The sequence below is a fragment of the Salmo salar genome, chromosome 04 (assembly GCF_965601325.2).
Source record: "Salmo salar chromosome 04, fSalSal1, whole genome shotgun sequence".
Taxonomy (NCBI): domain Eukaryota; kingdom Metazoa; phylum Chordata; class Actinopteri; order Salmoniformes; family Salmonidae; genus Salmo; species Salmo salar.
In genome coordinates, this window is record NC_138294.1 from 44209018 (window position 1) to 44230669 (window position 21652).

The following is a 21652-nucleotide window of genomic DNA, read 5'->3' on the forward strand; positions in this document are numbered from 1 at the left end:
ACCCTCCTAGACTTTGACATTTGCTTCCCTCTCATGTTCTCATCCGATGGTGCAACTACATAACAAGCTGTATTAGAGATAATGTCAGCGAGGTTTGAGGGCTGAAATTCACGCAAAACATCAAGCAACATCATGAGGAGCCGTAGTAACTCTGGGGTGAAACTCGACAATTATGCGCGCATGGTTACAAAAACAATACTTCGTCACCAGGTGAGTGCACTGTGGGCCTATTTATGACAATAGGTTACCCTTGACATGCTGTATGTGTAGTAGTCTACTTATTTACACATGTTCAGCTCATGTAAAGCAAAAATCCCATGACTGACACTTAAAGGGAAACTCCTCTAAAAAAACGATATTTTGGTATTGTTTTTCATTAGTCAACTGTTGATACAGTCCCAAAATGTGTTTGCATGTCAGCAGTCAAGTTTTCAAGACATTAGCCTCATGAGGATGTGATCGATGACACTTGGCTTCTAGAAAGTCCAATATCTTGAAAACTTGACTGCTGACAAGAAAAACATTTTGGGACTGTATCAACAATGGACTAATGAAAAAAAATAATACCAAAAAATAGTATTTGAGTAGAGCTGTCTATAAGTCAATCTCAGATCAATTGTCTGGGGCTAATTTAACCTCCCCTTTTATATAAAAAAGTAATGACCATCATGCTTTTAGGGAAAGAGGATTTTGTAAGTGTATTAAACTGCGAGTTTGACCAATTCCAGTCCCCTTGCTTAGTGGGTCTGGGGTATTCCCTGGGATAATTTGTATGTAGAAGGACTGAGAGGCTCAGTTCTGGGGACTTTTTAAAAGGACATTCAACTCCAAAATTATTTTTTATTGAGGTTCTACACTGATCTAAAAAAAACAACCTCTCCAGAATTCATATGATGGAAATCTGAGGCCCTGCTAGACCTAATTACTTGCTACCAGACAGCAACTGAAATAACAATTTACAAATATAATTTGTATTTTAAACTGCACTGCTTACCTGTTGGAACAATTCATAATTTGTCACATCAGTCAACATAAACGGTGGTTACAATTCATTCACTATGACTGGCTGATTGTGTGTAAATGATAGTGGATTTTGATTTAAGATCAATTGAAATCATAGGGAGAAATAAAATGTCAATGATTATTATTAGTTTGATTATTATTATGATTATAATTGCATGTGAATGCTTGCACATGGGTGATATTGTGTGTAAACATTCATGTTTAGTATGTGTATGTATGCATGTATGTATGTATGTATGTATGTATGTATGTATGTATGTATGTATGTATGTATGTATGTATGTATGTATGTATGTATGTATGTATGTATGTATGTATGTAATCACCATGTATCTGTGTATGTCCAGTGTTACTGAATGTGATGCTATGTTCCTCTTATGACCAGGATCCGGTGACGGGGCTTCTCCCAGGGGACCCGGAAACCCACCATGCCTGGGTCCGGGACAATGTTTACGGCATCCTGTCTGTGTGGGCCCTCAGCCTGGCCTACCGCAAGAACGCTGACCGAGATGAGGACAAGGCGAAGGCCTACGAGCTGGAACAGGTGGGAGGGCCCTTCCAGTTACCTGTCTGTCTCAAACCAGTATTGTTTTTAAAAAGTTTGAATAGGAGTAACACAAGTGTATATTTTCTAATACCTGGCTGACAGTAACCACTATAATTATCTTCACGGCTATCCTGGGCATAGGGCTTTAGCAGCTGTAAATAGACCTAAATTGGTCCTGCCCATGGTAGGTCAGTGAGTGTGTGTGTGTGTGTGTGTTCCCACATGGAAATGCCAGGGGGCAGGCCATTACGCTGGGGACGGGTTTCAGGTTACTCTGATTCTGCTGGCAGATGGGGGAGGTTGAAGGTCATGGTTGAGACTGGGTGCTGACTATCTCTCTCTCTATCTCTCCACAGAATGTAGTTAAACTCATGAGGAGCCTGCTGCAGTGTATGATGAGGCAGGTATGCAGGCAAGGATTGTGCCATTCACAGTTGTAATGTGGGCCATGGAAAGAGTTTAATCACACTTCAGCTTGCATGCTGTGGTGGTGGTTAATTTCTCATTGAGCAAAGAAAATCAAAGGAAAGGTCACTGTTTGAAATAAACATGTCAATAGATCAACATTCTGTATACAGATTACAGAATATGACCTGTGGCTTCTCTTCTACAAACTGCAAAAAAAAAATGTTGGACCTCAAATGAACTGGTCTTAAGTCCTGGTATTTGTGGTTGTTCCATTTTTCTCAGATTGACAAAGTGGAGAAGTTTAAATACAGCAAGAACAAAGCTGACTGCCTGCACGCCAAGTATGATTCCCAGACAACTGCCACGGTGGTGGGAGACGATGAGTGGGGTCACCTGCAGGTGGATGCCACCTCCATATTCCTGCTCTTCCTGGCCCAGATGACTGCATCAGGTAAACTCATACTCCACTGTGTGCCCCAGTGGCGTTGGCATGATTTTAGCAATGGCGTGGAAACATTTCAGCACAGGGTCTGGGGGTCTTTCCCCCCCCCCCCCCCCCCCGGGAAAAATGTATAAACTTGAAAACGCATTTTCTGCATTTAAAGGCCCAGTGCAGCAATTTTTTTATTTTTTATTTCGATATCAAATTGTTTCTGAGTAACGATTAAATACCTTGCTGTCGTAGTTTCGCATTAAAATTGTCAAAAAGTTTAAAAAACAAATTTTTGCCCCAAAAACGATTTCAAGCAGTAATTTTGCAAGACTGGCTGGGACTGGTCTGAGTGGGGAGGGGTAGGGCACCAAAGCAGTGCATTAACCACAATGTGGATCAATCCACCAATATAGAGGGGCCTAATGGGAGGGATATGTAACCAGGAAATGAACTGTTATTGGCAGAGAGGTTTCGAACTCTTTGTTATTGGTGTATTAACTTATACCACCTGGTGATGTCACCTGGCAAGCCAAAATTTCACCCATGGAAAACCTGCTGATGCGAAAGTCCTGTGTAGATTGAATTTCAACCAGCAACTATTACATATCACATAACATTTTCACACTTTTAAAGTGTTATTTATACAACAGCTGAAGAAACTATGATACAAAACACAGGAAAAACAGAATTGACTGCACAAAGACTGCCATTTTTTCCATTCAGTATAATTGTGTATCCTGTTTTCGGCTAACAATGCCTGCAGTACCGGGTCGGCCTTGAACTTCTGTGGCTTCAATACAGGGGGCAGTCATTCTCCCCTGACTTGCTCCCAAAGATATTGAAAATGTGTCAGGTTCCTGTCATGCCAAATAGTGTCAGCTGACAAATAGTGTTCACCCCCTGCGTCACAATGGGCTAAAACAGGGTCACACAGGGTGTTTTTTGATAGTGTCCCATGTCAGATATTGAGTTAAATATGTTTAGGTTTGTTTACATCCCAATATTACTTTATATACAACACAGAAGATTAAAACATAAAAAATAAAAAAAATGTTTAGGTGTACATGAAGAGGGCTATTCAAAAATGCTCTGTTGGTCAATATTCCAGTGTTCATTTTATAGATTTAGTTTAGTCTTAGTCACATTTTTGTCAGTTGAATAATGATTTAGTGTAGTTATTGTCAACATTTCGAAAACAGTGGGCCATTTTAGTCAACGAAATGCCCTTTAGTTTTAGTCACGTTACATTTTTAATGCCTCGTTAACCTATAGTAAACATGCATCACTGACTTTCATGTGCACAAACATACATAGCCTTGTCCTACCAGCATATTTTTCGGCATAACATATCGCATAAAGAAAGGGAGTGAGAGAGGGGGGGTAACTCAAAACATATTAGCTAGATCTCTAACACTAAATATATTACCCACTGCTAGTAGTCATGTATTAATCTAACAGTAAATGTAATGTCCTAAAAACAAACGATGCAGTTGTAGCCTGCTACTCTATATGCACTTGCAATGGCTGATGCGCAATTGCGCATTTCCTGTCTAAAAGCCATATAACAAATCCCAGTTGTAAAATAGTTGCCATTAAGCTCAATATTAATCAAACATGTTCCTTTCCTCTCAACAACTAATTAGCTCACATTTGTTTCTCTTTCAATAAATATGAGCTTGCACTCATTGTAGTATTCTCTCCTCAAGCTGTAGTGTGCTGTGGAGCTTTTGTAAGGACTGTAAGCCAGACTGTCAATGTCACTACCGTCGTTTAAATAACTGGACCAAAGCGCAGCATGAGTAGAGTTCTACATTTCTATTTCACGTGAAACTTCAAAAATAACAACAGCTATAACGATCGTGCAAAACGTAGCGCACAAAGGCACTCACACAAAACAATATCCCACAACGCAGGTGGGAAAAGGGACACACTAAGTATGATCCCCAATTAGAGGCAACGATATTCAGCTGGGAACCATACTCACACACCAACATAGAACTATAATAACTAGAAACCCCCCCTGGTCACACTCTGACCTATTACACCATAGAGAACCACGAGGGCTCTCTATGGTCAGGGCGTGACAGTCAATTATCATTACAAATGATTAAAGTAGTTTCTTCAAAAGCGATGGATTTCTCCCAATTGCTTTTGAAATGTTTTAGAATCAGAAGTCTTTTTTCTCTCCCTCATCACAGCAGCAGGCCCCAGCGAAACAGGCCCAGGGGCAGGGCAGACACTTTCATTGCAGGACTCATGATGATAATGTAGTTTACTGTTTGACCAAATCATGGTTTTAACAGCCCAAAAAATAGGACGTTTTGAGCGAGGTGACCATGTAATGAATGTTCAGCTCGCACTAATGCGACCAATGAGAAATTTTACTCACAGCCAAGTCGAAAGGTAGCAAAATGCGAAAAAAAATGGTCACAGATCGGAGCCCTGCCCCATACCATAGCTATTGTAATCAAAGTTCTGTCATAAGTAGTGGTCTGATAGGTTGCTGCAACCTAACTAAGTAGTATTATCGATCTGTTATTACCTGAGCGTATATGTTGGAATGATGCGCTTTCAGATGTCTCTTGAGGTTGGTAGTATTTTTCCCTTTCAACATTTCTCCTGTAGAAACGTTGCATTTGGTCTTGTTTGAATCAACACAATAAGTAAAGTGGGTCCAAACGTCGCCCCTTTTTCTACCGGGAGTTTGTGCCACCGGGTTGCTGCCAGATTGGAGAACAATTGGAGGACAGAGTGGTGACTGGAGAATGACCTGTGCTGGGTTTCTTAAAAGCGTTGTAGCACTACGATCATCTTAATTCCATTGAAACGAAATGATCTTAGTGCTCAACCTGCTCTGAGACCAGGTTGCAATGCTACAATGGTTTTGGGAAACCCAGCCCTGGGCATGGTATTTATTTTCTACCCCATTGCAACATTGTAATGAGAAAGCCTTACAATTCTGTTAAGTCATGCATTCTTTTGATTGGACCAAACAAATAACACTGGAAAGCTCTCAATCTCCAAAAACTGCTGTTAGCAGATATGCTAGTTAGCATTAGCTCGCGAAACTACCTCTTAACTTCCTTCATACTGGGGACACAGACATAAAAATGGTATCCACGAGTTCATCTCTCTGGGAAAATCCCAAAGTATCCCTTTAACAAATCACATAATAACTTCCATGGACTCATTCTGTGTACAATAATAGTGGTTGACATTTTTATGACCACCCCATCTCTACCACACACATACAATTATCTGTAAGGTTCCTGAATTGAGTAGTGAATTTCAAGCACAGCTTCAACCACAAAGATCAGGGATGTTTTTCAGTGCCTTGCAAAGAAAGGCAACGATTGGTGGTTGTGTGTGAAAAATATTTTAAAAAAGCAGATGCTGAATGTCCCTTTGAGCATGATGAAGTTATTCATTAGGCTTTGGATGGTGTATCAATACACCTAGTCACTAGAAAGATACAGGCGTCCTTCCGAGAGGGGTCCAGCTGCGACACCATCTCTCAGAGCCCTACGCTGCCACCCACTGATACGTCATCTCTCAGGAAAAGTGGGGGTTTTGAAAATAACCATATAAGGAGAAGTAGGGGTTTCAGAAGGTGCCACTCAAGATGTCATTTGTTTTATTGTTGCTAGCTAACATTAGCTACATTAACTTATTAAAAATCTATTCATTTTACAAAGTATTATTGAAAATTTGAAATATTAAGTCATGGTGGTTCTAGTAGTTATGGAATTTCAGAGCTTCTAGTGTTAAAAGACTACTTTTAAAATTCCCACTTCTCCTTATATGGTTCCTTTTGAAAGCCCACTAATTAAAAAATAAAAAATAAAAAAATTCCTGAGAGATGCACTGAGATGACATATCAGTAGGTGGCAGCATAGAGGGATGACTGCTCTGAGAGATGATGCTACTGGTCCTTCCTCACTCAGTTGCCAGAGAGGAAGGAAACTGCTTAGGGATTTCAACAAGGCCAATGGTGATTTTAAAACAGTTACAGAGTTTAATGGTTGTGATATGAGAACTGAGGATCAACAACATTCTAGTTACTCCACAATAAATTACAGAGTGAAAAGAAGGAAGCCTGTATAGAATACAAATATTCCAAAACGTGCGTCCTGTCTACAACAAGGCACTTAAGTAACGCTGCACAAACGTTTGGCAAAGAAATTAACTTTTTGTCCTGAATACGAAGCATTCTGTTCCAACACAAGATATCACTGAGTAAAATTGACAGGGCTTAAAGAATTTTCAAAAGAATAATGGTCAAATATTGTACAATCCAGGTGTGCAAAGCTCTTAGAGACTTACCCCCAAAACACTCACAGCTGTAAGGTGTTTCTAACATGTAGGGGAGTATAAGGGGGATGAATACTTATCTAATCAAGATATATTGGTGTTTTATTTATAAATGTTAGAGTTTTTCTCCCACTTTGACATTACAGAGGATTTTGTGTAGATGGTTGACCAAAAATGACAAATAAATACATTTTATTCCCACTTTGTAACACAACAAAATGTGGGAAAGGGGTTGTGAAAACCTTCGGAAGGCACTGTAAGTTCAGCAGGAACCTGGAATACAATATACAGTACATAGACATAAACAGTCACAAATACAATTTAAATAAGGGGCAGTCCTTGACTTTTTCCACATTTTGTTGTGTTTTAATTGGAATTTTTGGTCAATGATCTACACAAAATACTCTGTCATGTCAAAATGGAAGAAAAATTATAACATTTATGCACCTGGATTAATTGGATAGAAAATTATTTGAAGGGGGGTGGTTTCAAATAGCCCTCTTGAATATCCCCCCCTCTTATATGTCAACTGCTCCTATGGTGTGCCCTCTCCTCTCCTCCAGCATTGCTGCAACCTCAGTAGATGCAGTCCGGGATAAGCACGCGACATATGGACGTAACCGATGAAATGATTTTGGAATCTATAGAAATGCATTTATTAATCTCTACATTTGTTTTCGACAAGTACATTCTATTACAGAGACCTTAATGCATATTTTTGAAATGATATTATGTGAACTGAAGATAAAACATGAAAAAGTTGTTTTTGAATCCTGTCTGCTGTCATTGGCAGGCCTTCACATCGTCTACACTCGGGATGAGGTGGACATCATCCAGAATCTTATGTTCTACATCGAGGCTGCGTATAAAGTGGCAGTATGTAATTTTGTTTGACATGAGGTTGACGTTCAGTGTATTTGCTGAGTGCTACGGTAGTCACGTGTCTTTGATCTAGAGGTATGAACCAGTTGTTACTCAGTTTGATTTATCTTGATTTTTTCCCAGGATTTTGGAATGTGGGAACGGGGGGACAAGACAAACCAGGGGATCCCGGAGATCAACGTCAGCTCAATCGGCATGGCAAAAGTAAGTTGTCTTTTACGCAACGTGTACTGTGTGTCGATATCTGTTGACTACTTGAAATTATACTTATGGAACGCGGTTGATGGCACTGAGTAGGCACTAATCACGGACGCCAATAACACTCAGCCAATTATGTTTGACCTTCCATCGTTTCATCAACAAGCAACTTATAATAAATGTGACCTTTTACTGTGGGTGATACCAATGGGTATTGTTTCAGTATCATAGTAATGTGTGCACACTAACAAAGGGATTGTCATATTGACAACAGCCATCTATTTTCCTATGCGTGTCTGTAGGCTGCACTTGAGGCCCTGGATGGCCTCAATCTGTTTGGCGCCAAGGGGGGTCATGAATCTGTAGTCCATGCCCTAGCTGATGATATTCAGCGCTGCACGGTAAGCCTTGTGATGACCATAGAGAGAGGACAGGAGCCCAAGCTCCCAGCGACATGTTTTCACTCACTTTCACAAGTCTTTGAAGAAGATATTACTCTCTCCCTCCCCCCTTTCTCTCTCCCATTTTATATGGTCAGTCGATCCTTAGTTCCATGTTGCCAAGAGCTTCCACATCCAAAGAGGTGGATGCTGGGGTTCTGTCCATTATCTCGTACCCAGCGTTCGCTGTGGAAGACATTGACATCGTTAATATGACCAAGGAGGAAATCATTTCCAAGTTGCAGGTGAGGTTGTCCTCTACCGTTACATTCAATGCTGTCCTTGTTTGGAGTTTATCTATTGAACATTTTGTGTTATATATTAGCCTTTTAATAGTCGGCTATTAACTGCCGGGGAGAGTACTGTATATGAAACGTGTGGCGTATTGGAATAGGAAGGTGATGACAGGGCCGGTCAGTGCAGTGACGTTCTCTGTCTGTTAGAGCAGAACACTGTAATGATGACTGTAGCATGAAAGCACAGCCCATATGGTCCCAGAGCTGACAAGGTACAAATCTGTCGTTCTGCCCCTGAACAAGGCAGTTGACCCACTGTTCCTAGGCTGTCATTGAAAATAAGAATTTGTTCTTAACTGACTTAAATAAAGGTAAATAAAAATGGTCGATGTGTCCCTAGCTGTCTCTCTATCTTTCCTCTTAGGGGAGATATGGATGCTGCAGGTTCCTCAGAGATGGACACAAAACCCCCAAAGAGGTGAAAATTATATTTCATATTTATGTTTTGCCTCTTTTTGACTGGCCAAGATATCTACCCCCACAGCCTTCTCCCACCCTCAACTGATGAACGGATTCCTTTGTGTAATTTTGATATATTGTGTACATGCTCGTGTATCCTCCAGGACCCCAGTCGCATATATTATGAGTCGTCTGAGCTGAAGCTCTTTGAGAATATTGAATGTGAGTGGCCACTTTTCTGGACTTACCTCATTCTGGATGGGATCTTCATCAACAGCCCTGAGCAGGTCAGTCAGGGGGGATGTGGACATACAATGGCCAGCGGGTAATGGCTCCATTCTGAGACCGCATTCATTTGATCTTGTGTGTGTGGGTTCTATTGTGATCAAGAGTTTGTCCTGTATCACCAGGTGCAAGAATACAGAGATGCCCTGGAGGCTATTACGATCAAACAGAAGGACGGCCTTAGCCTGGTGCCCGAGCTCTATAGTGTCCCTGCAGACAAGGTGAGGGCCACACTCATCTAAATTCATTATCATAATAACTGAGTCCACTTAGAATATACAGCAGGTAAAATTAGCACTGTGTGTGTTTTATGCAGGTAGACGAGGAGTATGTGAATCCCCATTCTGTAGAGAGAGTTCCCATGGGCAAGTTACCTCTGATGTGGGGACAGTCTCTGTACATACTGGGAAACCTGATGGCTGATGTAAGTTAAGTTAATCTATTCACTGCTTTCGGTAACACTTTATTGGGATAGTTCGTCTGTAGATGCTCTACAGACTATCAGTAACATTTCAACTAACTATCTACTAACGCTAGCTCTAACCCGAACCCTAACCTTAACCCTTATTCTAAGCTTAAACTTAACTGTAACCTTAGCAAGCAGTTGCTTATCAAGTTTGTTGACAGTATGTCCATCTGTAGAGCATCTATAGATGGAAAATCTGGACTATCCAAATAAAGTGTGACCCTGCTTTCCTTTTAATTCCACTACACAGGGTTAGTCAAGAATGTTCATTATTGTTGAAAATGTAGCATTGTTTCTCCTTGATGGATGAGGTGTTTACAGTACCCAAACAAAATGTAGAGCGCATTGAAATCTAAATGCAATTAACTACTATGATCATTACATTTACATTTTACATTTACGTCATTTAGCAGACGCTCTTATCCAGAGCGACTTACAAGTTGGTGCATACACCTTATGATATCCAGTGGATATCAACATATTATTGTTGCGTTATATGGTACGTAATGCCCTTGTGACTCTCAGCGGTTATTTACTTTCTTTGCGACCAAAGTTTTATTTGTTTTGTTATTTTTGTGTTGGAGGGCTTAATGGTCCATTTCAAATTCGAAGTTTATAAAACCTGTACCCGTAGGCTGCCCCAAAAAAAATAATACATGTTTTTAAGAAATATATACAGATTTTAATAATAAATACTAAATTCTGTGTCCCATTCCCCGAACCCCACCCAGCCAATATGTCTCCATCCAACCCCCCCCCCACCTCCCACTCCCGGAAACCATGTTTCCCACCCTTTCCCACCCCCCTATCAACTAGGGTTGCTCGTCAGTCAGAGGATGAATGGCACACATACACAATCCACGTCTCAATTGTCTCAAGGCTTAAAAATCCTTTAACCTGTCTCCTCCCTTTCATCTACACTGATTTTAAGTGGATTTAACAAGTGGCATCAATAAGGGATCATAGCTTTTACCTGGATTCACCTGGTCAGTCTATGTGATGGAAAGAGCAGGTGTTCTTAATGTTTTGTACACTCAGTGTATATACAGTATATTGTTTGTATGCATGTGTTGGCATTAATGGATTGTTTCTTTGTATGGGTTGGGATTTAGCTGAGATTATTATTTACAGAGTCAAGTATATTTGTCCAGGCCTCAGTTGTTCTTTGACTAGCACCATTCATTCTCTCTGTTAATAATTCTGATGTTAGAGCTTCTAATTGTAACTGTATCCACTGGGGAATTGGGAGAGGGTGAGGTGATTACCATCGAAGAGCCAACGTTTTTCACAGCTGTGCTGCCTACCAGCAGTAATCGTCTCTGATTGACTGAGAGATTCAAGGAGCTATCATCGTTAAGTAACATAATAGATGCAAGCATTGAATATTTATATTCATGCACTTTGAAATTAATTGTGTGACTTTTCCCCAGAGGCATTTAACTGCAGGTCACTCCCACGTCATATGGGGGAGTGAACAGTTGGGAGTTGGGGCCAATCTCATCGTAAAATGTTTCCTTGCTGTTAAATACAGTCTGTGAACAAATGTTAATGTATTTTTTTGATCATTTATTTATAAATCCCATCATTGGATTGTTCGGTAGTTGGGTTTCCCAAGGGACTCCATAGGCCAGCATAGCTGATCTAAGTTGTAAATATAGGAAAAAGAATTTGCCTGGTAATGTGTATGTGTCTTTCAAATCTTGGAATTCTCTCAAGCCATTACTGTCCATGATATCGGCAAAGGTACAGATTCCACATTTGGACCACTGTGGGGTGCAAATCAATCAATCAATCAAATGTATTTATAAAGCCCTTTTTACATCAGCCGATGTCGCAAAGTGCTATACAGAAACCCAGCCTAAAACCCCAAACAGCAAGCAATGCAGATGTAGAAGCACGGTGGCTAGGAAAAACTCCCTAGAAAGGCAGGAACCTAGGAAGAAACCTAGAGAGGAAGCAGGCTCTGAGAGGTGGCCAGTCCTCTTCTGGCTGTGCCGGGTGGAGACTTTAACAGTACATGGCCAAGATGTTCAAACGTTCATAGATGACCAGCAGGGTCAAATCATAATAATCACAGTGGTTGTAGAGGGTGCAACAGGTCAGCACCTCAGGAGTAAATGTCAGTTGGCTTTTCATAGCCGATCATTCAGAGTTAGAGACAGCAGGTGCGGTAGAGAGCGAGAGAGTCGAAATCAGCAAGTCTGGGACAAGGCAGTACGTCCAGTGAACAGGTCAGGGTTCCATAGTCGCAGGCAGAACAGTTGAAACTTGAACAGCAGCACGACCAGGTGGACTGGGGACTGCAAGGATTCATCATGCCAGGTAGTCCTGAGGCATGGTCCTAGGGCTCAGGTCCTCCGAGAGAAAGAGAGAGAATTAGAGGGAGCCTACTTAAATTCACACAGGACACCGGATAAGACAGGAGAAATACTCCAGATATAACAGACTGACCCTAACCCCCCGACACATAAACTATTGCAGCATAATTACTGGAGGCTGAGACACGAGGGGTCGGGAGACACTGTGACCCCGTCCGACTATACCCCCGGACAGGGCCAACCAGGCAGGATATAACCCCACCCGCTTTGCCAAAGCACAGCCCCCACACCACTAGAGAGATATCTTCAACCACCAACTTACTACCCTGAGACAAGGCTGAGTATAGCCCACGAAAATCTTCCCCAAGGCACGAACCCAAGGGGGGCGCCAACCAGGCCTTATTGTGAAATATTGGAGTATGAGCATGCCATTTTGATTGGGGCGAAATGCTAGTGCCTGGGAATACACGTTAAAGTTTGGTATGGATAGGATGGGGTGTAATGCTAGTACCTGGAAATACATGTTAAAGTTTGGTACGGATAGGATGGGGTGTAATGCTAGTACCTGGAAATACACGTTAAAGTTTGGTACGGATAGGATGGGGTGTAATGCTAGTACCTGGAAATACACGTTAAAGTTTGGTACGGATAGGATGGGGTGTAATGCTAGTACCTGGAAATACACGTTAAAGTTTGGTACGGATAGTCATACTACGTCTTTCACTTTTTGCAAGTTTGTTAATTTTATTCAGGCTCGCTTACCTTGCTATATACATTTTGAAATAGGACTATGGATTTTATCCCAATAGCCAGAAGGGAGAGAGTTTGGTTATTTCTGATAAATGTATACAACTGAAACTGACTATAAATACTCAATTGATTTCCTTGTCCTTTTTTAGGGTTTTTTAGCCCCAGGAGAGATTGATCCTCTGAACAGACGGTTGTCCACTGTATCCAAACCTGATGTTGTGGTTCAAGGTAAGATGATCACACCAGGCAGTCTGGAAGAAGAGAAGATATATTGACCTCAGCAGGAGAATACACATATTTGTAGTCATAATGTGTACAGTAGGTGACTGTAATAAATTGCAGTACAAAAGATGGCATTTGGAAGAGATTGTGCCTAATTGAGTCTCATAAATCTGCTACAGTGGTTAAAATAATACATTCTCTTGGTGTTAATTGTTTTAAATGACATATCATACACTAGAGACTCCTTTAGCTCTTGAGGCTCTTCAAACTAGACAAAATTGAAGTGTTCTTTATTGCCTGATTTTGCTTTCAGTGTCCATCTTAGCGGAGACGGACCACATCAAACATCTGTTGATGAAACAAGGGATAGATGCTGAGACCTTGGAGGACATCCATCCTATCAGAGTCCAACCCTCCAGGGTGTTGAGTCACATCTATGCAAGGCTAGGTGAACTGAACACTACACCTACAGATGAATTAAAAGGATAAAGATACAGGCTAATGCTTGTGCTAATAGCTTTTGTTGTTTATGATGTTCATTTGACCCCTTGGCTTTAAGAGCCCGTTTACGTGACGTGTAAGCCAGGTGTAGAAATATAATGTGTGCCATGATTGTCCCAATAATTCTTCATCGTGTTGGCCATGCAGGTCGCAACCAGAGACTAGGCCTCACTGGGAGACCATACAGACGCATTGGCACTCTGGGGACATCAAAATTCTACATCATCCGTGACACCGTCTTCTCCTTCACCCCTCAGGTGAGATGAAGCCCTGTCAGGATATGTTGTTCGCTACCAACTGTTGATTAAACTCAACACTGACATGTCCCTGTCGCTCTTGTTATGTCCAGTTCATTGATCATCAGGAATTCTACTTGGCATTGGACAACCACATGATATTGGAGATGCTGCGTAATGACCTTTCCTACCTGGCGTCCCGCTGGAGAATTACCGGCTGTCCCACGGTCTCCTTCCCTATCTCGTCCAATATGCTCAGTAAGTCACTTGACCTGACCACCGCCCCATCGTGACTCGGCAGCCTAATGAAATAGTATACCGTACGTAACTTACTCCTGACAATCCACTCTCTGGAACTCTGTTGCAGCTGATGACCACAAAGAGCTGGACCCTGCAGTACTAGCCGTTCTGAGAAAACTGCAAGATGGTTACTACGGAGGAGCAAGGTGAGGTGTTCCTGATAGAAGAATGGCTAATTAGATCATGGGCTTGAGTTCCACAGACTGGCCTATTAGAATGATCAACGTCAGTGTCAAAATCAGAAAAGGACATTTCCTAAAGGAAAATGTGTGCGCTTGCTTGTCTTGAGGCATTTATGCTTGTGAAATAGTGGTAGTGGTGGTAGTAGTAGTAATAGGGTTTCCATAGGCTATGTGTATGTTAAAGTGCATTATTTTGGGGTGGTTGGTAGGTGTGGAGTTATTATAGTGAGCCAGTATAGTCGGCTAGAGTGAGTACTTAAGCTCTGAAAAATGTTTTAGTTTGAACATTCTGATAGTTCTGTGGAGACGATTTCAGTTTAGAATGTTGAAGCCTTTATTCCCGCCATTGAAATAAATGGCGATGCAACAAGCTTAATAGGTTATAAAGTGTGAATTAAAGCAAAAAGCAATATAAATTGGGTCAATATGTTGGTTTGGAGTTTGCGGCATAAATGGGGCGAATCCAAATCCAGCCTATTGTAGCCAATAGAGAGTTTATGCTAATATAAAATGGTTGTCGTTGAAAAAGTATAATCAGTATAAAAATTATTTTGACAAGCAATCAATTGTGATTCATTCAGCACATTTTAACATTGGCGTGGCGTCCACATTTACCATTTAAGTCTATGGAGCTTTTATGCAAATGTAAAATGGTTATAGTTCAAAAAGTATACATACAGTTGAAATCGGAAGTTTGCATACACTTAGGTTGGAGTCATTAAAACTCGTTTTTCAACTACTCCACAAATTTCTTGTTAACAAACTATAGTTTTGGCAAGTCGGTTAGGACATCTACTTTGTGCATGACACAAGTCATTTTTCCAACAATTGGTTACATACAGATTATTTCACTGTATCACAATTCCAGTGGGTCAGAAGTTTGCATACACTAAGTTGACTGTGCCTTTAAACAGCGTGGAAAATTCCAGAATATGATGTCATGGCTTTATAAGCTTCTGATATGTTAATTGACATAATTTGAGTCAATTGGATGTGTACCTGTGGATGTATTTCAAGGCATACCTTCAAACTCACTGCCTCTTTGCTTGACATCATGGGAAAGTCAAAAGAAATCAGTCAAGACCTCAGAAAAAAAATTGTAGACCTCCACAAGTCTGGTTCATCCTTGGAAGCAATTTCCAAATGCCTGAAGGTACCACGTTCATCTGTACAAACAATAGTATGCAAGTATAAACTCCATGGGACCATGCAGCCGTCAGCAAGGAAGAAGCCACTGCTCCAAAACTGACATAAAAAAGCCAGACTACGGTTTGCAACTGCCCATGGGGACAAAGATTGTACTTTTTGGAGAAATGTCCTCTGGTCTGATGAAACAAAAATATAACTTTTTGGCCATAATGACCATTGTTATGTTTGGAGGAAAAAGGGGGACGCTTGCAAGCCGAAGAACACCATCCCAACTGGGAAGCACGTGGGTGGCAGCATCATGTGTTGGGGGTGCTTTGCTGCAGGAGGGACTGGTGCACTTCACAAAATAGATGGCATCATGAGGAAGCAAAATTATGTGGATATATTGAAGCAACATCTCAAGACATCAGTCAGGAAGTTAAAGCTTGGTCGCAAATGGGTCTTCCAAATGGACAATGACCCCAAGCATACTTCCAAAGTTGTGGCAAAATGGCTTAAGGACAACAAAGTCAAGGTATTGGAGTGGCCATCACAAAGCCCTGACCTCAATCCTATAGAGCATTTGTGGGCAGAACTGAAAAAGCGTGTGCGAGCAAGGAGGCCTACAAACCTGACTCCGTTACACCAGCTCTGTCAGGAGGAATGGGCCAAAATTCACCCAACTTATTGTGGGAAGCTTGTGGAAGGCTACCCGAAACGTTTGACCCAAGTTAAACAATTTAAAGGCAATACTACCAAATACTAATTGAGTGTATGTAAACTTCTGAACCACTGGGAATGTGATGAAAGAAATAGAAGTTTAAATGTATTTGGCTAAGGTGTATGTAAACTTCCGATTTCAACTGTAATATCAACACACTTTTGACAAGCAATGTAAGTTGTGTCAGTCTGCATATTTTAGAATTGGTTTAGTGTTTTTACCATAAACAGTTCAAGAACAGTGGCGAATCAAAATATTTTCCGTTGAAGCCTATGGAGCTTTTATGCTCATTTCAAACGGTCATAGTTGAAGTATACATAGAAATCTGTATACAAGCAACCTATTCCAGTTTTAAAGTTTGAATGGCGTTTGTAGCTTAAACGGTTAAAGACTAGTTACGACCGGAATTTTTACGATTCGAACCAATGACCATTGAAATCCATTGGGAGTTATGCAAATATGGTTGTCGGTGTGAAAACTATAAGTAGTATCAAAAAGTTGTTTTCAAGCACACTGAAGACAGTCAGCCTGCACACTTTAATTTTGTTTTGGTGTTGGTAGCTTTTACAGTTTTGGCACTACACGTGGCCGTGGAAAGCAAATAATAAGAGTAAGTGTCTGATTTTCAAAGTTGTTCTTGCTTTCAGCAAGCACACCTAATGACATTGGTTGATCTTCCCCTCCTCATGCAGGGTTCAGACAGGGAAACTGTCCAAGTTCATGAATACTTCCTGTTGCTCTCAACTGTCCTTCATGGACGATGGTGAGCAGGGTGGTGACTACAGTGGTCACCATGACAACAGTGTCTGTGTGGTTACAATGCTGTTGGAGCTGTGCATGGCCTGATAGTGTAATGATGGTGGGGAGATGGGCTAGAGTGGGTAAAGCCTCAGGCAAAACATCGCAAGATCCTAAAGTTAATCTCTAGCAAAAAAATGTTAGCAAAAAAATAGGTTTACCTATTTTCACATTGCCGTAAACCATTTTCAATACAACAACAACGCCTGTTTTGATTGTGTTACTTCCTTACCCCGTTGTCAATTCCCACACAACTAACCATCTTAAGATCTCCCTACCATCTCGTTAAGGAAACTGAATTCCTGGTTGTCTGTGACCTTTTTCTTACATTTTACATTTGTTCTGTATTACTGGAGTCTTCTTAGCTGACTGATAATAAGTCAGCTAACTGACAGTGTACTGGCTGGCTGCACGTGTCGCTCATTTTGTAAGCATGCTTATAGATTCCTTGAAAGATCTTTTACGTGCGTGTGTGTGTGCGCATGTCCCACTCTTTTCAGAGGTGGATGACCTGGCTCAGTATCTGGACCAGTTGCTGTCCATACCGAAACACAGCGAAAAGATCAGCTCCCATAAAGGCGGTCTGAACCGCTTCCGGGCGTTGGCCAGAAAGACCCGTGAGATGGTCTCACTGGTGCACAAAGCACGGGAGCTCGACATCCACAGTGAGCTGCGTGCCTTCTACTCTATGCTATCTGTCGTTTTGTGGAGGACTATTTATTTTTTTTTTTTCTTGAAATGTATTTCAGATAAACCACACACACACAGTCACCATCTGGGTATCATGACAATGTTCCCCTGACCTCTCCCTCCACAGACGTGCACATGTACCTCCCTACCAAACTGTTTCGCTCCCGTCAGCCAAGCCTTCACCTAGTGGATGTAGATGGCAGGGTAGGGCATTGTACCTTGTGAATGTCAACTCTGCAGATTATTAACCAGTATGATGTTGTATCCACACAACACTGAGCTGTACACCATGTTTCTGTCTCCCAGGGCTCCAATGCCACACCTCCAGTCCAGATGAATCTGCCCAGGGACACGACTGGAGCTATAGACTACCAGGCCCTGGTGCAGGTGCTGAAGCAGACCCATAACCTTCAGGACCAGGCCGACATCCTCTACATCTTCTTCAAAGACAAGTAAGGATCCATTCTAAACCATAAATTCCCTATACCCAATGAGTGGTTGGTTTTGCTGGTAGATTTTGTAGAGATGGGCTGATTTGTGTTTGTGTTTGTGTGTGTGTGTGTGTGTGTGTGTCAGGGGTATGGACTGGGACACTAAGCTGCACGGTAAAGGCTCCACTGTTAGACGGCTGCTGAGCAGTCTGTATGACAAGGCTGGGAACCTGAAACACTGGGGCCTCGTCCGCATGATCTCTGGCATGCTCCGGAAGAAAGTGGAGGAGCTGGATGAGGTATCTATCCACTCACTGCCCATCTCACTGTCACACCACACCATTAATAGGACTGGTTACACCACACCATTAATAGGACTGGTCACACCACACCATTAATAGGACTGGTTACACTTGAACTTGGTGTCGGAAATTAGCTGCATAACCACAGTGGGACACATTTCAAATCCATTCATAACGGTTTATCCTTCTTACTCATGTTGATTCATGCACTGTTATTTAGGTTAGCCAACATATATGGTTGATCAAATCCAAGTTCTTAAATGACAGGAAGGTAGTGCCACGTCTCAGGTGATCAGACATACCATTCCAATGTTTTTTTTACCTCTGAACTTTAGGTGTTTTTTGCTTTGTTGACAGGCCTGTTCAGATCTGCTGGCCCACCAGAAGCACCTGACAGTGGGTCTCCCGCCTGAGCCAAGGGAGAAGACCATTTCAGCGTGAGCTCACCGTCCTCAACCCTTCACACACCTGGCACCCTCATGACAGTATTCAGCATTTATTTTAGAAAGAGACAAAATGGAGACAAGACAGAAACAAACTCTGCTTTGTGAGTGATGTTGTCATTGTATTCGCACAGCCCCATGCCCCCTGACAAGCTGGCAAAGCTAATTGATGTGGCCAGTGAAAATAATCTGACCATCGCCATTCTGACTCAGGTAAGGACGATATGAACGCTCGTTGCTCAGATATACAAGTTATAATTCTGAATGTAACAGTTACTACTAGTCCCAGCTGTATGTTAAGTATTGATTTGTGCCTCGGCGTGCTCTAAACTGGTGTTTGTGTTTCCCCCTGCAGGAGATTATGGTGTTCCTGGCCATGTGTATCCGCACCCAGCCAAAACTCTTTAGTGAGATGTTCCGTCTCAGGATCGGACTGATCATCCAGGTCATGGCTACTGAGCTGGCCCAGTCTCTCAACTGCTCTGGTGCGCTGACATAGCACTAAGGCTAGGGTCAGATGTTACAACCTTCAGGTTGATCTTAATGACGGTTCCTTCCGTTATGTTACACAGTATATGACGGCATCACCACGTTAGACGTTTGCAGACAGTCGGGCACATTTTAAAGCAACCATTTCTATCGTTTTATATGCGACGTGTCTCTTTGAGATGTAAGGTCAGAGGAGGGAACATGTGTAAATAAGTGTGTATTCTCTGTGCGTGTTCCAGGCGAGGAGGCCACCGAGTGCCTGATGAACATGAGCCCTTCAGAGCTAAAGAACCTCCTGCACCACATTCTCAGTGGGAAAGAGTTTGGGCTGATGAAGAGTGGTGAGTGACAAGGGCTTCGATCATCGTTGATATTAGTAGCTTACTGGAGAGCGTGCTGGTTTTGAGCAGGACGTTTTCTCTGTTTCATCTTAATTGTATTTTGTCAAGCCGTTTTGGCTGTGGTGTTCTTTATTTTAAGTGGATATTTTGTTCCTACTATATATTTGCAGTGCGTTCGGGTGCAACAGGTACAGACTCCATTGCCATCCAGGATATTTCGCCTAACTCTAAGAGTGTGGGCGGGAGCAAACATCAGAGTAAAGTGAGGAAGCTGGTAAGGACACTATACTGTGTTATGACTGCATACAGAAACAGTAAACATGACAGATCCAACAGCCTCCAACTGTATGGTGATCTATGTAATCAATACAGATATACCATTAAAGATATATGAATGTGCACACTGATTTGCCTTTTTACTTGTGTTTTGCAGTCCTTATCAGTGCATTCCCTTGACATCGAGAACATTGAATCAGGGGTGAGTGGCTTGGGTCAGTGAGTACAGAAAGTAGAGATTGAGCATGCACAAGTATGCATATACACGGAGTGTACAAAACATTAGGAACACCTGCTCGTTCCGTGACAGACTGACCTGGTGAATCCAGGTGAAAGCTATGATCCCTTATTGATGTCACCTGTTCAATCCACTTCAATCAGTGTAGATGCTGTGAGACATGGTTTGTGTATGTGTGCCATTCAGAGGGTGACTGGGCAAGACAAAATATTTAAGTGCCTTTGAACGGGGTATGGCAGTAGATGCGAGGTCCAAAATTATTGCCAACCTTGATAAAGATGTGCAAAAAAAGACAGTGTAAATTATATAATACAAATACTGAGCTATATTGTATGTAAAAAATAATATACACTGCTCAAAAAAATAAAGGGAACACTTAAACAACACAATGTAACTCCAAGTCAATCACACTTCTGTGAAATCAAACTGTCCACTTAGGAAGCAACACTGATTGACAATAAATAGCACATGCTGTTGTGCAAATGGAATAGACAACAGGTGGAAATTATAGGCAATTAGCAAGACACCCCCAATAAAGGAGTGGTTCTGCAGGTGGGGACCACAGACCACTTCTCAGTTCCTATGCTTCCTGGCTGATGTTTTGGTCACGTTTGAATGCTGGCGGTGCTTTCACTCTAGTGGTAGCATGAGACGGAGTCTACAACCCACACAAGTGGCTCAGGTAGTGCAACTCATCCAGGATGGCACATCAATGCGAGCTGTGGCAAGAAGGTTTGCTGTGTCTGTCAGCATAGTGTCCAGAGCATGGAGGCGCTACCAGGAGACAGGCCAGTACATCAGGAGACGTGGAGGAGGCCGTAGGAGGGCAACAACCCAGCAGCAGGACCGCTACCTCCGCCTTTGTGCAAGGAGGAGCAGGAGAAGCACTGCCAGAGCCCTGCAAAATGACCTCCAGCAGGCCACAAATGTGCATGTGTCTGCTCAAACGGTCAGAAACAGACTCCATGAGGGTGGTATGATGGCCCGACGTCCACAGGTGGGGGTTGTGCTTACAGCCCAACACCGTGCAGGACGTTTGGCATTTGCCAGAGAACACCAAGATTGGCAAATTCGCCACTGGCGCCCTGTGCTCTTCACAGATGAAAGCAGGTTCACACTGAGCACGTGACAGATGTGACAGAGTCTGGAGACGCCGTGGAGAACGTTCTGCTGCCTGCAACATCCTCCAGCATGACCGGTTTGGCGGTGGGTCAGTCATGGTGTGGGGTGGCATTTCTTTGGGGGGCCGCACAGCCCTCCATGTGCTCGCCAGAGGTAGCCTGACTACCATTAGGTACCGAGATGAGATCCTCAGACCCCTTGTGAGACCATATGCTGGTGCGGTTGGCCCTGGGCTCCTCCTAATGCAAGACAATGCTAGACCTCATGTGGCTGGAGTGTGTCAGCAGTTCCTGCAAGAGGAAGGCATTGATGCTATGGACCGGCCCCAGACCTGAATCCAATTGAGCACATCTGGGACATCATGTCTCGTTCCATCCACCAACGCCACGTTGCACCACAGACTGTCCAGGAGTTGGCGGATGCTTTAGTCCAGATCTGGGAGGAGATCCCTCAGGAGACCATCCGCCACCTCATCA

The 21652-nt window shown here is 42.4% G+C and overlaps 1 protein-coding gene across 1 annotated transcript in view; it reads left to right on the forward strand.

Annotated features, from left to right (window-relative positions):
* The window catches only part of phka1b (phosphorylase kinase, alpha 1b (muscle)), a 27423-nt gene continuing 5771 nt past the window's right edge, over window positions 1-21652 (forward strand). The window contains exons 1-28 of the mRNA XM_014196010.3: window positions 1-210; window positions 1409-1567; window positions 1927-1974; window positions 2261-2429; window positions 7516-7598; window positions 7728-7808; window positions 8105-8203; window positions 8341-8487; window positions 8903-8956; window positions 9102-9224; window positions 9348-9443; window positions 9539-9646; window positions 12906-12984; window positions 13292-13426; window positions 13627-13736; window positions 13829-13973; window positions 14083-14161; window positions 16739-16809; window positions 17345-17509; window positions 17662-17738; window positions 17841-17986; window positions 18111-18264; window positions 18625-18704; window positions 18845-18923; window positions 19066-19195; window positions 19439-19540; window positions 19711-19814; window positions 19974-20018. Coding sequence (XP_014051485.1) covers window positions 133-210; window positions 1409-1567; window positions 1927-1974; window positions 2261-2429; window positions 7516-7598; window positions 7728-7808; window positions 8105-8203; window positions 8341-8487; window positions 8903-8956; window positions 9102-9224; window positions 9348-9443; window positions 9539-9646; window positions 12906-12984; window positions 13292-13426; window positions 13627-13736; window positions 13829-13973; window positions 14083-14161; window positions 16739-16809; window positions 17345-17509; window positions 17662-17738; window positions 17841-17986; window positions 18111-18264; window positions 18625-18704; window positions 18845-18923; window positions 19066-19195; window positions 19439-19540; window positions 19711-19814; window positions 19974-20018 — 2946 coding nt within the window. The 5' untranslated portion in view covers window positions 1-132. The remainder of the gene's footprint in view (window positions 211-1408; window positions 1568-1926; window positions 1975-2260; window positions 2430-7515; window positions 7599-7727; window positions 7809-8104; window positions 8204-8340; window positions 8488-8902; window positions 8957-9101; window positions 9225-9347; window positions 9444-9538; window positions 9647-12905; window positions 12985-13291; window positions 13427-13626; window positions 13737-13828; window positions 13974-14082; window positions 14162-16738; window positions 16810-17344; window positions 17510-17661; window positions 17739-17840; window positions 17987-18110; window positions 18265-18624; window positions 18705-18844; window positions 18924-19065; window positions 19196-19438; window positions 19541-19710; window positions 19815-19973; window positions 20019-21652) is intronic.